Source organism: Delphinus delphis, chromosome 8 (genome assembly GCF_949987515.2).
Source record: "Delphinus delphis chromosome 8, mDelDel1.2, whole genome shotgun sequence".
NCBI lineage: Eukaryota > Metazoa > Chordata > Mammalia > Artiodactyla > Delphinidae > Delphinus > Delphinus delphis.
Genome location: NC_082690.1, coordinates 20,340,014 through 20,357,368, shown reverse-complemented (window position 1 = coordinate 20,357,368; position 17,355 = coordinate 20,340,014). Strand labels below are relative to the sequence as shown.

The 17,355-nt window shown below is 38.0% G+C and overlaps 1 protein-coding gene across 1 annotated transcript in view; it reads right to left on the bottom strand.

Annotated features, from left to right (window-relative positions):
• Positions 1 to 2,484: 2,484 nt before the first annotated feature.
• ZW10 (zw10 kinetochore protein) overlaps positions 2,485 to 17,355 on the bottom strand; it is a 32,915-nt gene continuing 18,044 nt past the window's right edge. Inside the window, exons 9-16 of the mRNA XM_060017938.1 lie at positions 16,300 to 16,482; positions 13,362 to 13,600; positions 11,257 to 11,328; positions 9,032 to 9,201; positions 8,064 to 8,194; positions 7,365 to 7,496; positions 6,388 to 6,590; positions 2,485 to 3,689 (exon numbers count right to left, since the gene is read on the bottom strand). Coding sequence (XP_059873921.1) covers positions 3,569 to 3,689; positions 6,388 to 6,590; positions 7,365 to 7,496; positions 8,064 to 8,194; positions 9,032 to 9,201; positions 11,257 to 11,328; positions 13,362 to 13,600; positions 16,300 to 16,482 — 1,251 coding nt within the window. The 3' untranslated portion in view covers positions 2,485 to 3,568. The remainder of the gene's footprint in view (positions 3,690 to 6,387; positions 6,591 to 7,364; positions 7,497 to 8,063; positions 8,195 to 9,031; positions 9,202 to 11,256; positions 11,329 to 13,361; positions 13,601 to 16,299; positions 16,483 to 17,355) is intronic.

The following is a 17,355-nucleotide window of genomic DNA, read 5'->3' as shown; positions in this document are numbered from 1 at the left end:
ATGTTTATTATCTGTCTTTAGCACCAGAATTTAAATCACCAGAGAAAAATAATTTTTGTGGGGTTTTTTTTGGGGGGGGGTGTTGAGTGACTGGAACAATGCCTGGCACCCAGTAAATGTAAGTAGAATAAACGTAGCAAGTTTTAGAACCACTTACAAAGCTGAGACAAGGGAGGGAGAAGGTGTCTTCGGCCCTGGTACTAGTGCCTACTTCAACAGCAGGAGTAGCTAAGACCCATCCACTCCCGCCTCGCTCTCTCGCACTACGCAAGAAATCTGGGGCACCCGATTGCTGAGGAGTGCAGAACTTATACATAGCTCCTCAGAATCATTGCCCTCCTCCCCAGACTTGAGGCAGAGATTTCATAACATGGTTTTGAGACATCTAAGCCTAGCTCCAGTTATGTCACGTGACATCACAAACTTCTCAACCAAACTCCTCATGACAAGGAGAGGAATTTCTGTCTAAACCGTATAATTGAAAAACTTCTCAAAATTGGGGCTTTGTAACTTTCAGGAAACTTTAGGCTTTAGCTAAATGCCTATTTTTAGGAGGAAGTTATCACAAAACAAATGTTCAAAATCAGTTCCATGATTAGGAAGAACGTGGGCATCAAAACCCAATTTAAAAAGGCTACTTTGTGCCAAGACTTTTTATATGGGAGGCAATTTCCAAAAGCCTTATTCCTTCCTGAATTTACAGCTACCTCCTTCACTAAGAAGTCACTCCTATACATGCCTTCATTTCTCCGTGGCACAAACTAGCTGTGGAGCTTGGGCAAACTACTCCTTTGGGCCAGTTTTCTGATAACAAAAACACCCCCAGAGGATGTGTGTGTACCTCTCAGAACTTTCAGAAGATAGACATAATCTTCGGAAATCAAATAAACAACAGAATGAAACCCCACAAAAGGCTGGGAGGCGTTGCCTTAAGTGATAGCATGAGTATTGGCAGGCATGGGAAGAGGATTATCCGTATCCTTTTTAACAATGTTATTAATCAAAGAAAATACTGTTTGATCTATTCACAAGTGATTGTTCAGTGATATGTCACCGTTTATAATATAGATGCATGCAGAGCCTGGATGACCCTCCTGGGCTGATCAAGGCCAGAATGTAAGCCCAGGGTAAAATGGACAGGCTCCCTGCTTCCATTTCCACAGACTAGGCCTAGATGCCTTGTGCTGCTCCCAGGCCTGAGGAAAGATGCCATCTGGAGGATCCCCATTTCAGAGAGAAATCCAGTGCAAAACTGACCACGAATGGGTCTCCAACAATTCAGGATCCACAATGTAACAGCAGCCACTATTAAGTCACCTAAGGGATTTAGGTTCTTTTTAACAAAAACTTTCCTTTTTACTAATATCTTGGGGACCCTTTCTGGAATTTCATTTCCCAGTCATTTGTATAGTTCTGGGTGTAATTTGGGAAGAGGTTTCTTTCCGTTGGCCTACAGATCCACTGAATGAGTCAAGCCTCGTAAGTTTCCCTTACTCACATAATCCGCACGCTCTTTCTAGAGGAAGCAGGCTCCCCTCCCGGTCCATCTCAGGTTCCCTATCTGAATAGGTACCTTCAAGGTCCCTGTAAGAGCTGCCAGACCCAACTCCCATGTTGCTAAGCCAGATGGCTCGTCCCTAACCAGAACGAATATCCACTTAACCACCAGCTGTCAATTGCCTTGGCCAGGGAAGAGGATGGAGTCTGCCCACTCTGTGTGCCATGACATACAAACTATTCATCAGAGGAAGGAGTCCCGAGGGATGGAGTCTAAGGGCCTCAGAAGAACTATGATGCAGTTTTCTGTGCTAATGGGGGAAGGAAGGGAAGGAGAGAGGAGTGTGCTTTCCAGTTACAAGAGATCCCACCCCCCAATTGCTCTACCTGTCAAGCAACAGGAATAGCTTCTATGAACAAAAGAAATACGCTATGTGTGCAACAGTCCTGCAAGGCATTTAGTTCAGTTCTGTTCTTAGTTCCCCATCCCCTCAATTGCTGAAAAAAGAATGCTAGCTGAAATGGTGTGGATTTTCCAAAACAGGTATTTTCTTCACCTGTGCAAATAGTCCCTTCCCCCTCTCAAGAAAGACAACTACTTTGTTCTCAAAAAACTAAAGTTGGTTCAGGCAAGTCTTTTTTCTGTGCGTTCTCATAGTAGGATATGCTGAGTATAGACAGATAGGTTGTCACTAACCACAGCTGAGTTCTCTTATAAAAAGAAACCAATCTTCTTTCTAATTCTTTCTTCTATGACCCCTAAATTGGTAAAAGAAAAACTAAGCAACCAGAATGTAGGGGCTGAGCTCAAACTAAGAACAAGAAGGTGAAGGCAGAATGTGTGCCAGGGATCAGGGGTTGACGCCTAAGGAAGCAGGCCCACTGTACTGAAAACATCCTCCAGACAGCATCTCCTCCGAGGCACACAAAGATCGATCGCACTCTTTACCTCTTTTCACAAGCGGAATTCCACATTTCAGGGTGAAGAGAGACAATCCAGAGTCCTACCGAGAATAATTTTAATAGAATATAAACCTCCAATGGCTGCAAAGAGTTAAAAACACAGAAAGTTGAGCTGAAGGATTACCCACATCCACCAAATAAAAGATCAGGCTACCAAACCCACAGTTAGCATCTCATGGCACATACATACCAAAGGAACACTGAAATTTTAAAGCTTTGCCATTGGATAAGGTACAGAAACAGTGGAATTTGAGAAGACAAAAAAAAAAAATCCAACCAATAAAATAGAATTTAGTCCGGGAATTCCCTGGCAGTCCAGTGGTTAGGACTCCTTGCTTTCACTGCTGAGGGCCCGGGTTCAATCCCTGGTAGGAGAACTAAGATCCTGCAAGCCACGTGGCTCAGCCAGAAAAAATATATAATTTAGTAGAAATAGCAAAAAGTGCCAAAACTTTATACTGAAAGAAATGTTAAATTATCAGATAGTGTCATGAAGAAAGACGGTAAGTCATTGAGTCCTCTGTGAGGATCATAAATGTTGATAAAAAGAATGGCATGAAAGATAGGAAAACTTGATGGTCTCTTTCGTCGAAGTTCCCATGTTATTAAAGACACTCACCCTTAACTCTGAAAAGCATTATTTATTGGAAAGAAATATTGAAGGAAGTCTTCTTAATTCCTGCAAGACCAATTTATGGTTCCCTTGCCCTCCAAAATATATCTCCCATCTCTCACAAATTCTTTATCCTGACTCTTGGAATGACCTGGATTCCTTGATCCAAGGCCAGGGCTTATATTTTCAATGGACACAGTTCCCAGAGGGCCCTGGAAGCAACATGAAACAATGTCACCCTACAGTTTCTTATTAAGGGAGGGTGGCTAAAAAGTCAACAAATTGAGGTGCTTCATTTGACATCTGATCCTAACAACCAGTTCTTCAACAAAGCCTCATACAGGCCAGGAGGTAAGGCGTTCTTAGGTGAAATCAAACTTCCATGATATATCAGTTCACCAAAACCAACGGGTGATTCCAAGAAGTCTTTAAAGACTAATTACGCCAAGAAAGGAATCCACCTGCTCAAGAAATGGCTTTCTCAGGAAGATGGAGCTATTTAATCTTGGCAAGGGCAGCTGCTCTTCTTTCTGTGTTCTGGAACAAGGCACGAATTAAAGCTTTTACTTCACTGGAAGAGAACGCAGCTGCCAAGGGCCCTTTTCCATCTGCCCACCTGCAAAATGAAAAACACAATTTCTATTTCCTATTAAGTATAAGCCAGATTTTTAAATTGCGTATTTGATCCCAAGAGTGTATTTGTTTAAAATGGAAATAAAACAAATTCTGGCATTCTTCCCCTTCTTTACGAATCTACCAGTCAGTATCTTTGACATCTTCTACTTCTTGGCTGCATTTTGGTAACAGCATAGACAGACAAAGAGACCAAGTTAGGAAGATAAAACTGTTCTCCCTCATTCTATACTCACTAAGCCCGTTTGAACTTGACAATTACGATCCTCACATGGTTATACAGAGTAATGGGATCTGTAACTACTTTAAAAAGTGAACCACAGGCAACACATTTTAACTGACAAAGGATAAGTACAAAAAATACATATGAAATCACAAACAACCCCGTAGAATAAAGGGTAAAAAATATGAATAGCTCAGAGCTACAGAGAACAAGCCAGTGGTTACCAGTGGGGAGACGGAAGCGGGGAGGGGGAATTTAGAGGTAGGGGACTAAGAGGTACAAACTATTATGTATAAAATAAGCCTCAAGGCTATATTGTACAACAGGAAATATAGCCAATAACAACTATAAAGAGAGTATAACCTTGAAAAATTGTGAATCACTATATTGTATACCTGTAACTTAATAATATTGTGCATCAACTATACTTCAAAAAGAAAAACACACAGAGTCCCAATATAAAAAAAATGTAAACAGGCATTTTACAATAGAAGAAAAATGATCACTAAAAAGATGCTCAATGTCATTAGAATTTAGGGAAATACAAATTAAAATGACAACGAGCTACCATTTCATAGCAACTAGACTAGCAAAAATTTTAAAGTCTGATAATACCAAATACTGGTGAAAATGTGAAGCAACAGGATAAACCATGAAATGTGCATCTATAAAATAAATAAGTCACAAGCAGGGATGTAACATACACATGAGGAATATAGTCAATAATATTGTAACAAGTTTGGTGATGGAAGGTAACTGATCTTACTGCTGTGATCTTTTCATAATGTATAAAAATATCAAATCACTATGTTGTACACCTGAAACTAATATAATATTGTATGTTAATTATAACTTAGTTTTTTAAAAAACTATGAAATATTTATATAATGGAATATGATACAGCAGTGAAAATGAACTGCAGCTACAGATACCTTCACGAAAGAATTTTCTGAACAAAAGAAGCAAGTTATAGAAGACTCCATTTAGGGATATGTGCAAATGTGGTAAAACTATAAAGAAAAGCAAGGAGATAAATAACACAAAATTCAAGATAGTGGTTACCCCTCTGGCAAGGACGATTTGGAAAAGGGTACATAAGGGTCTTCAAAGGTAGTGGTAATATTTTTAAGCTGAGCAATAGGTACATGAACATTTATTTCACTCTTTCTTTAAACTGTGAATATATGTTATATATACTGTACTCTTTCACATGTATATTTTATAATTTTTAAATGTTTAAACTACACAACTGGAGATAGTTTCCTTGGTAAAAAAATTTTCTCAATTAGTTATTATCCTTATATTTACTGAAATCTCTAGGACGAAAAAAAATCTTCCTAGGCAGAAGAAAAGAAGCTGAGACATATCAGTATTGTAATTTTTCTCATAACGAAGAATTAACGATCATTCTTGGGTTGCAAGAAGGCCCTTTAACAGCCGAAAGAAAAATTCTTATCTGCTGCCCTCTGGAGTCTTACCTGAAGACATAACTCACTAAGGACTTGTAAATAACAAATGAATAAATCAAATTTTATACTAAATGTAGTTAGAGGTATTTTGATGTGATTTTTTTTTTCAAGCAAAAAAATCTCATTTACCTTGTTTTAGAATGGATAGTATTTGCTGGGAACAACTCAGACACATCTAGGACAACTAGTCTAATGTAATTGGGCATCTATAATAAACCAAGCCAAAGTAGATAGACAAGTAGCTATAGGGATGGATATGGACCTTAATGCCTACTCAGTGAGTTCCCTATACAAGGTATGCATGCTTGTTAAAAATATACCAAGACAATAATAAAAGCGTCCAAGGATGTATAACTAGCCCACATCTATCCAGTTTTTGCATAGTATTAATGACCTTCACACACTCAGTATGATACGACATAGCATACAATTACAGAGCACAGCAACATTAACTGATGGTATTGAGAGAAAACATCATCTACTATATTTAAGAAAATATGAATCCTTTCTACGTGTGTGGTGCTGAATCTCTAAAACTACTTTACTCCCTGTAGAAAAACTGCTGGTCAATCAAACAATGGTTTGATGCTGAATATTCTTACAGATAAAAGTCACTTCTCTGTTAACATATCAAAGCCAATCTTAAAATGCATCCACTGTTGATTAAAATGGGCAAGAATTTCCATCCAGGTGTCAGATGGTTGTACTCCTTGTAAGTGCAAGAAGTACAAGATCACGTACAGCATGACAAAACAACATGCTCAAGACCAAAATAATAGAAACAAGAAGTCTTTACGCTATCAAATATGAGAAAATGGTCATGAGATCCACACTATGATAGACCATGCAAAGGCCCCACCTACTGCTACTCAATATGAAACTTTCCTGAGTAATATTAAGAAACAGAGAGAAGCACTGCTCTCAGTGGCACTAATACTCTTTTATAGCTGTGAAGAGATATATAAATCCTATAGAAGGATTTTACCCACCGATCCCCAATTTCTTGCAGGCTGGCTTGTAACATTATCATCAATTCTTTGAATGGCATCCATTTTGGCACGTAGACCGGAACCTCTTCTTGATACTTCTTGTTCTTGTTTTCTTCAGACAGAGGTGCAAATACTTGAGGTCCTTCATCCATCACTGTTTTGCATAAGGAATACAATCTATCACCATCTTCAGTAGAGATGTCCTGATTTTGCACAAAGGGAACACAACAGAACAGAATTGGGCCAGCTTAGCAGTAAGTAAAAAGCAGACCTTTGGTGTATACTATTCAGGGGGTCAGCCACAGCAAGATGTTTTCCAACCAATTTAGCACACCTTACTAGACACTAGATTTCATCAGTTCTGACAATACTCCTAAAGCTAGAATGACACAAAATATGTTTCAACAGATTGTCGGTAATTTAGTTTGCCTGCATGAAAAAATCCATTTCTCCAATAGAATGTGGTGCAGTTTGCTGCAAAGCAGGGAGTGTTATCACAAGGGTTTAGCCTATCTATACTTTAGAGGTATCAGCTGGCAGAGTCCAGGCAACTTTCCTGTAGGATCACACATGTGTGTTGGTAAAGTGGTACCTGCACAAGGCTGCATTTCACTTTACTAAATTATTTAGTTCACGTACATGTTAAGTATATATGACTTCACACTTTACATTTTGGGAGCACTGCCCCATTTCCAACTTCCTCATTCATAATTTACACAGATGCTAGATGGAGAAGCAGCATAACCCTGCTTTCTTATACAGGTATGAAAGATAGAGATTAGCAAGTCTCCAGCAAAACAGAATTAAGATAAAAGTGAAAAAAATAACAGTATAATGAGTTAGACATGACACATGAACAATTTCTTCTACCATCTGTGTTGACTAAAGATGAGACTTCAACATCACTTCCTTAGGAAAGTGACAATCTGGAACAAGAACTGCATCTCAAGTCTGGTGAGGCATCTAATGGCCCTTACCTCTAGGGCAGTGATTCTGCCAATGATCTCAGAAATTGTTGTACTGAGTAAAGTCCCCATAGCCTTGCAATATATGTTCACTGGCAGGACATCCTGCCACACAATTCCAAGTCTCTTTAGTTGGTGCAGTACCTGTCAGAAGAATACAGATATTTACATGGAAGAGAGATTGTTACAACTCACATTTTTCTAGATTTACATTTATTGTGTGTGTGTGTGTGTGTGTGTGTGTGTGTGTGTGAGAAGAAGTGTTATATGACGGTGAGGTAAAGTAATCAAGAACATGTGCTTCTTGAATATTTCACCCTAGTGATATCTCTGCTAGATGAAAAACTGACTTATTCTGAGGATGGGAAAACTAGTAAAAAGATAAGTCACTTAGGAGAGAGAGGCATTTTTCTGAGATGAAAGCTAGTATTTCAAATTTCCCAAACCTAAGTTCATGGGTTAAATACTTGCTATGACAGACTTATTATTCCCATCACTAGTGGCTTGATGGGAAGATAGCTTCCTGTTGACTTGGTGGGGTAGGGGAAGGGAAAGATCGTATACAAGACTGTAAAAGGTAGCCACATTTTCCAATGGGAGTTCTGGGGAATGAACTGAGCTACCTGTTACATATTCTTTGCTGCTTAAAAAACAAGGTGGGGGAGCATCTAAAGGAAGAGTACAAATTCCAGAGGGAACAACAGCCCCCACCTGTCGGACTGCTTTACTTGCTGCAGAGTAATTGTCCTCATCGTCCATGTTTGAAAAGTTTCTAGCACTTGATAATCTTTCCAGAAGTTCTCCTTTCTGTGCCCGCATTTGGGCCAAAAAACACTCTGTCCCTATAATAAGAAAAGAGAATAAAGAATTCTAAAAGTTGTTCAATTACACAATGCAAAACCAGGGTGGAAGAGGAGAGACAAGCATGAACTGAATATCTGATTCTGCCTATTTGAAAACAACTGCTTGTTAGATAACATCATAAGGTTGCCCTAAGGTTACTAGAAACATCACTGCTAATACATTAGCCGGTCCCTCCAAGCCCACCCTCAGGATAGTAAGTCTTTTCCAACAGTTTGTCCAGAGTCAGATAAGAAAAACTGCTTGTACAGTAGAAGTAACTGCTTATTTTTCTGATATATCTACACCACCTAAGGGAAAAGTCAGGAATTGAAAAGCTAAGCAAATCATATAGATTCTCTGCTTTTCTTAGGCTATCATTATTGACTTACCCCACATTTCTTTTGATTTTTAATAATCAGAAGTAAAGCTAAAGGAGGTAGAAGAGAAGGGAGCTAGTTTGAGGTTTTGCAAAAGAATAAGCACTGTCATTAGTGAGCTCTTACCAATAATGTTAACAGAATTGTCACACTACATCTTAGTATGTGTCACTCTACTGACATAACTCTGATTTGGTGAATTCACTGCACACCAGAAATGCAGTCTGGAACACTAATGTACCATGAAATCACGTCATGAAAAAGTAATGCTTTCAAAAGACTGCATTCACTTTTTAAAACTAAGTAACTGGGAACACCTGCAAATTAAATGCCCTCCCACTTTCCAATACAGCTCAGGACCACCACCTAATTTCTAACTGCTGCATTCGTAAATTACAAAGATACTAGTCTGATAAGCTGCATTATCAATATGCTTCCTAAATTTAAAGCATCAGTTACCAAGTCTCCTGAAGCCAGGTACAAGATCCACAAAAGTAGTAGTGCCATCACACAGAATGGGGGCAAGACGCAATCTGAACTGATGCCCGAGGGTCAGCAAGTGGTGAGCGATATACATACAGTTGTTGAGGTGAATGGCAGCCAACTGGGGCAGTTTTTGAAGGTTCTCCCTAGGTCAGGAGGAAGCGTAGGAAAAGAAAGAAATCTCCTGTTATTGAAGTTGGGGTTGATGAAGTTACTCTTTTAATGTATTTCTAGGTGTTAATCATTGTCTACTGTATAAATGCTGTACCTAACAAGGCATAACCTCAGCACGCCCACTCAGTCACTGAGGTTGTTCTGCCTGCATGGGACCTTATCCTTTAAAACTATCCTAGTGATTAACAAAAAACAACAAGGGAATCAAGATGTTACCTGTGTCAACTCTTTATACTAGAAACCTGGCATAGCTGTACGTAATAATTCCCTTGAAATCTAACACTGATAAGTCTGTGGAAATGTTTGCTTCCCCTTTCTCCAAATCCCCATTTCATTTGTACAATGAAGCACTCAACTATTTTCTAATTCACTAGTTTTCAAAGCTGGCTACAGATTAGGGTCACCTGAGAAATTTTAATATAGAGACGCTTAGACTTCACCCCAAACAAATTAAATCACAACCTCTGAGTGAAGCCAGGGCATTTATATGTTTTAAAATCTTCCCATGTGATTTTAAATTTTCATAAAAGATTGAAAATCACTGCTCTAATTCTTCTGCACATATTGGTCTACCTACCCAGCTTGGGAAGAGATCTTGTCTTATACCTCTGCTACATATCCACTAGCAGCCATTCAATTAATACTTCCTAGTTTGCTGATTCAATGTCAGGCTAGAATATATAAAATTGGAAACTAACAATCTTCAGACAGTTGTCCTCACTTTGGGCTACACATCAGAATCATTGTAGGGCTTTAAAAAACAGAGATATGTTTAATCTTAAACCATACCTATAAATCAAAAATCTCTAGGGGTAGGGCCTAAGCATATATATTCTTCAAGGTCCATAAAAGAGTCTAAACTACTGCCAAAGCTGTGAACGCTAATCTAGAACGGTGGTTCTCAAAGTGTGGTCCCCTGACAAGCAACATCAGCATCACCTGGAAATCTGTTAAAAATTCTAGGCTTTACCCCAGCCCTACTGATCAGACACCTCAGGCATGGGACCCAGCATCTGTAGTTTAACAAGGTTTCCTGGTGATTCTGATACACACTGAAGTTTATAAACCACTGGTCTAGCATAAAGTTCCCAGATCATACAATGCGGAAAAAGAGGCAAATCTAACTCCACACCAGTGTGAAAAATGTTTCTAAGCAGGAAAACCCCTAAGCCAACTGTCTCTGAATCCCCAAGGACGTGGCTATTAACTGACCCGAAGATGTTTTTTTTCCTTTACCTAAGTAGAAAGTGAAATAAAAGTTTTAAGCCACAGCAAAGAGAATACAAATAAAAATAATGTTTACAATAAATAAGCTGTCTTTTAGAATAAAAACAATAACTGGCCCTACTTAAAAACATCTCAATCTGAACTAAAAAGTACTACAAACAATAAACTGATTTTTTTCTTTGAAACCAGAGTCCTTGACTAAGGAATAGCTTTGTTGACATATTTATTTAAAACATTTGTAAAAGGTATCCAAAACACTTAATTTGGATAACAGAGAGAACTCCTGGAGACTTAAAGTTATGAGTAACTTCTGAGATTAATATTAAGAGAAACCTTAAAAAACCAAGACATTAGGTAAATACAGCTTAAGATTGCTAAGAGCGGCTGATCGACAGTTAAATAGCAATCTCTTGTGGTATTCAGTCTGCAAAGCTATGAATGCCAAGGGAAAATGTGGGATGTTTACTGGATAGCAATATGGAGTCATGGATGACCTTTTGTTTTGTAACCAAATAAAGTGAGGCAGTTCTGCAAGCACCTACCATCAGTAACAGGGTAAAGTCCTTTTGAGTCTTTAAATCTGTGTCACCTACTATACTGCAAGATTATAGTACCCTTATTAATTTATTAATAAATGACCCATGTCCTTTAAACATGTAATGTAAATGTTTACTGCATTTCATTGTGAATTTTAGTAACCAATTATCTTTGGTGGGAATATAAAATTACTGGTTTTAACCTGACTCACAAACATTTTAGACCTACAATATTACACAGAAGTCAGACACAGTGGCACATACTTGTGATATGTTGGTACAACATCATGGAACAAATGGAAGATATTCCTCACTGAGTAGAAAAGTTGAACAGCACTAAAAGGAAAACACAGTTTCAACAGAAATGCAGAAGGATATATTGGCAATGAGAAAAAAAATTCAAACTCAGTGCACCTGAAGGGAGAGTCAGCAGCAAAAACTACAGCTGGAGAGAACAGATGCCTTGGTCACTGCTGAGAACACCATTCCTCTAGATGGCATAGATTCTCAGCGGTTATTCACTAAATAGACTACAGGTCTAAAAACCTGGACCCATTAATAATATTAAGAATAGCAGCATTCAACCCAAAGCCTCTTTTCCATTTGTCAGTTTGTGTTCTGCCAGTACCCAGAGTACCCCTTCAGTGACAAATGGAGCTAAGCCTCGAGCAAATGTCACCTCCTCACTGACACACTGTGCAAAGGGCAAGGTATCAATAAAGGCACTCACTGGTGCTGTCGGAACCAGCCTGCCTTTCAGCCTCCACCTTCCCTCCTTCTCACCCCAATGCAAGGAGATGAATCAACATTTCTAGGACAGAATCCAACCTCAAGTTTTCTTGCCCTTTAAATCTGGTCTTAGAACACCAAAGATCATTATTAAAAAGCACTTAGGAAGAGCAAATATAAGGTTTGTGTAGCTTACTTCTACATAAGAATATTTTAAATTATGTACCTTGAATACATCACAGGAATTCCACAAATAACTTTTAAAAATTAGTCATGATCACTATACCCCGAAACACTGTTACAACTTGATTACTATGATACCGGACTAGATTATTTCATGTGTTGCTGTTTGAAGTTTGATAATAGGAAAAGTGAGTTGTTGTAATGTAGTTGTGTTTTTGTTTATCCTGTTGAAACTATTTTTTTGGTGGGAAGAATGTCCATAGACATTCAGTATACAAAAATATTGTTTGGTATTCTCTTAGGAAAAATTGCCTTGCATCCCTAACTTCTGGTCTGGTACGTTTCAGGTGAATGCCATGTAATGAAACAGTCACTCCTATATTATTCTGCCAAAGGAGTGCATAATTCCTTTTACATGTATTTTTCTTCCTACTTAGATTTAAAACTGGATGGACTTGTGAATATAATGATTCATTCAAGTCAAGGAAGTATCTTAGTGAACATGTTCTTTCTAGAGCAGAATGAAATAAAGGGGTTAGTTTGTACATGGAGATAAAAACTGAAACTCCAGAAGCCCATCGGAAGACACAATTTAAGTCAAGCCCTAACTGAAACTGTTTTCTATATGAGGATGAAAAGTAAAAATACTACTACACACAGATTCAAATTAAAGAGGCTTTTTAAAATCTGCTCTATAATCAATTTGAGCTACTGGCTACCATTTTCTCCTCAATTTATAAAGTTTAGGAGTATGGGAAGAGCCTACTAAACAAAAAGAGATTCAGTACAAATGTGCAAGTATATGGATTGAGTTTGGGTACCTTGAATACAATATTGATTAGGAGAAAGCTTCTTGAAAGGGAGAAATCAGAACTTTGGTGCATTCCATTCTTTTCCTTCTACCTTTGGCTACCCAATAAACTATTATTGCTTTAAAATTAACATTTAAAATGTAAATTAATTAGGGCCTAGATTTCAAAAGGTAAAATGGACATTAGGCTAAAGGGCCAGAGCATGCTGAAACAGTACAACTATCACTAAGACCACCGCCACCAATACTGATAAACATCTGAGTATCGATTATTTCCCAGGTAGCATTCTAAGTTCTTCACAAGCACTTTCTCATGTAATATCACTGAAGTCAAATAAAGTTAAAAGTAAACAAAAATTAAAGGGCTTTTTGTTAAAAAGTGATTAACAATTTTTAATGTCAAACCCATCTGTCCATCCATACAATGCTTTTACTGCTCATACCTTGTTGTAAGATTGTATGTTATTGAAAATAAAAGTTAATTGTCAATACATACGTGTGTACTATACTTTTCTCTAGGGAAAAAAATATTAACTAATAAGATAAGAAAACCCAAAGAATTCCAGTTAATTTTCTTAATAAATGTCTAGTTTAGATATACATTTAACCAAGTCATTGCCATTTCCAGAGGACTCAGAACTCGTACCATTGATCACTGCTAGTTGTTGCCTCCAGTAAAGTCTGATAGGCGAGTTCCATTAATTTCTTCACAGATTCACTGATGCGGCATGTGGGCAAAGAAAAGGAATGTTGGTCCAACGTATTTTCAGGCTCTAAATTCATCACTTCGTTGTACTGAGTTGTGGACACTTTCTGTACTTGTAGCTTGTCACCCTCAGCAGGACTAGGTAAATCTGGCACACTTATCTTAGAAGCAGGAGTAATCTAAGGGTCAAATACAGAAACAAAGAAAATGCACTGTCCTCAGAATAATCCAAATGCAAGCATCCAGTGAGGAATAAGATACCAGTTGCTTCCATGATGATTAAGCTGTGGATCTACAGAATAATTAAAAGATTTGAGTAAACATGACAGTACTTGAATGACTACTCAATCTTGGGTGAAAGCACGTCATAAGAAATAAGCAATCCCTTTACTGTGCCATTCTTCTAGTTCTTCTGTGCACTCTCACTCTTGGTGGAAACAGCAAAGCTGTGAAACTGGCCCAAGATTTTAGGTAAATGAAAGGACCTTCAAAAATCCTCTTTCTCAGATGAGACTATTAGATTAACACACACCAGTATGACTTGTGTTCCACTGTCATTAAACAAATTATTTCCCACCAGAAACACGTGTTGGCTTACTCAAAGAAACAACACATTCAGGCTAGCTTATACTGCTCTTAAAAGCAAAATGCCAAACAAAAACCAAAAAAGCTTCCCTAACATTTATACAGAATGAAAATTCCCAGACTTGGTCAAGACTAAAGGAAAGAACACTAGGCTTCTAGTTTGGAAACATCAGTGATATTTTCTACCCTAACTTTTAACAAAGTCATTTAACCTCTCTTGACCTCAATTTTCTCATTGTAATATGAAGAAACTGCACTACAATAATGGTTTTCAAACCTTGCTTCTCGAAGATGCCTCAGGGACCAATAAAAGGAGAGATTAAGCAGGTGGAAGCAGCAGGTTCCTACTGCAAGAAGAACAGCTCTGCTCTGCACATACTGGACCTCTATGGAAAATTTCTGACAGAAGAAGCTCCAATTCTAATAAAAATGTTTAAGTCATGAGACTTGCCATCTGTAAAATGGTATAATAATGTCTACTTCATAGGGCTGTTAATGACATTTAAATGAGAATACAAACATCACAACTGGGAGAGGTGCTACTGGCATCTAGTGGGTAGAGATTAGGGATGCTACTAAACATCCTACAGGACAGGCCCCCAGAGCAAAGAATTATCTGGCCGCAAATGTCAACAGTGGCACTGCTGAGAAACTCTGATCTAGAGGAGGCTACATCATTAGGATTTGGGTACTTGGGGGGAAAATACAGTCTTATAAAATGTCAGAACTAGTTGAATAGGGAGTTCAGAGATTATCTAGTTCAATTCTGTCATATTACAGAAGAGGAAAATGAGGTCCAACAAGGTTAAAAGATTTAGCCCAGAGCCACAAAGTGATCCAGTAACAATCCTATTTATAACAAGGAGTTATAACAGAGTTAATGGGATATATATTAATTCATTTACCAAATATTTACTAAGTACATAGTAGTATGCACCAGGTATTTTCTTGATGCTACAGATACAACAGTAAACCAAACAGTAAAGAACAAAACAAACAGGAAAAAGAAAAACCAACCCTGCCCTCATAGAGCTTATTTTCTAGAGGGGAAAAACAATAAATAATTCATATAGACTATTTAATGATAATAAGTGGTATGAAGAAAAATAAAGCAAGGAAAGAGTACAGGAGATAGCGGGAAGTCACAATCTTAAAAGAGTGGTCAGGAAAGGGAGCACATCGGTGGTAATATCCCAAGCAGAGGGAAAAAGAGGTTCAAAAGTCCTGCAGCCGAGTCGGCCTGGCAAATGAGCAGAGTGACTGAAGAGGAATGCAACAGGAGATGGAGTCAGAGAGGCAACAAGGGGACAGTTCACAGGAGGCCGTGCAGGCCACTGCAAGGCTACTGGGTCTTTCTCTGAATGAGACGGGAAGCCACTGGATTCTGTGCACAAGAGTGACATAAGTGATATTCGTGTGAAAAACACCTGCAGCCCAGTTCCCGGTACTGAGTGCATTTCGGCTCCCTTAACCACCCAAGATTACATCAAAATGTGCTAAGATCTGTGCACCTCAAATGGCTAATTTAATATTTTACTGAAGTGGACACTATAACAGGGTACCTAGCCCCAGGAAAACGGGGGATGACAGAAAGGACAGAGGGAGGAAGAGCGCAGTCCTCTCAGCGATAACAGATAAATGGCTGAGGAATTTTCTATTAAGGGATTACTTTAGTGTATGTCTTCTTTTAATCTAAGTAACACCTTACATTTGTCAAATATTATTTTATATATGTAAGACGTTAAAAAAATACACAGAATTATTTAAGGTCAAAGGAGTAAATTACCCTCAATGCAAATTAATTTGTCCACGGATTTTACAGGTAATTGTTTATACTATACAAAGATCACATCTTTTTGTTTGTTTTTATTAACTTCAAAACTAGCACCTCTATTAGCGTAAGCAATAAAGTCAACATTTCACAACAGGATATAATCTCTGGATATAACAATACCTGTCACGAAACTGTGTACTAAAAATTCAAGTGATAAAGTTGAGAAAACTCTATAGGTTGATATACTCTCTGATTTCAACAACAGTAATCTATTACATTCACGTAGACTTTTTAAATTTATACAATGCTTTTATGTGCATTATCTCATCTGGACCCCACAATACCCTATAAAAGACGTAGGAATTAGGACCCCTTTAAAGATGAGAAAACTAATGTTTAAGAAGATTAATAACTCGCCTCAATGAGCTCAGCAACTGTCAGTGCTCTTCCACTCTATCATAATCATCTCAAAAATGAGCTGCTTCCTAATACAAGGTAACACCCTGTAACCCCCAATACCTTCACAGTGTTGTGAATTTCAGAGGTCATTAGGTTTCTAGCTGCCACAATCACATCCTGACACTTCTTGTTAGCAAAATGAGAGTTGATGTTACGGGCATATTTCAGCAAATCTGTAGTATTTCCTTTTAGAAACCTCATCTCCTTTAAGGCATTTTCAAATTCTTCAGTGGACTGTATGATCTGAGAAAGAAACGCAAGAGAAAAAAAAGTAAAAGAATCAAATACATATGTTCCTTTCCAATATTAAAATTTCAAATCCAATGTATAGGAAAGAACAAGGACCAGCTGGTCATTTAAGTTTTAGAAAAGACCATCAGTTACTAGGTATAAAAATATTATTCATTTTTTCTAGCCTTAAATTCATTAGGAAGAGCATCTTCATTAGAAGTTTTTGACTCTGCTTAGTAAAGGTGCAAACATTTTTAAATAAATAGACAGTAAGTCCCCCCTTATCCTCGGCTTCAGTTACCCACAGTCAACCATGGTCTGAAAATATTAAATGGAAAATTCTAGAAACAAACAATTCCTACGTTTTAAACTGTGTGCTGTTCTGAGTAGCATGATGAAATATTGCGCCGTCCTGCTCTGTCTTGCCCAGGATAGGAATCATCCTTTTGTCCAGCATATCCATGCTATATACACTACCTGCCCATTAGTATAGGAAAAAACATAGGACATATGTGGTTCAGTACTATCCACAGGTTCAGGCCTTCGCTGGGGGAACTGGAACGTAGCCCCAGAGATAAAGGGGGACTACTGTGCTTACTGTAGTGTTTGAGGAAACACTAAAAAGAAGCCGAAAAGTAAAGCGTCACATAGTAGCTACTATAGCTGACACCAATAGAAAAACAATTGTTTTTCAAAAGTATCTTACTAAAGAAAACATACTTAATAACGAAACATACTTCCCCACCCAATCAAAAGGTAGGAAGCCTGAAGAGACATGAAGTCAGAGGGAATTTGCCTCCACACTTCATGAATAATTTTCTTAAAGATGTCACTAAAGAACAAAAGATCTCCAAGGTAAACAAGTGACGCCAACAGTAACCTACG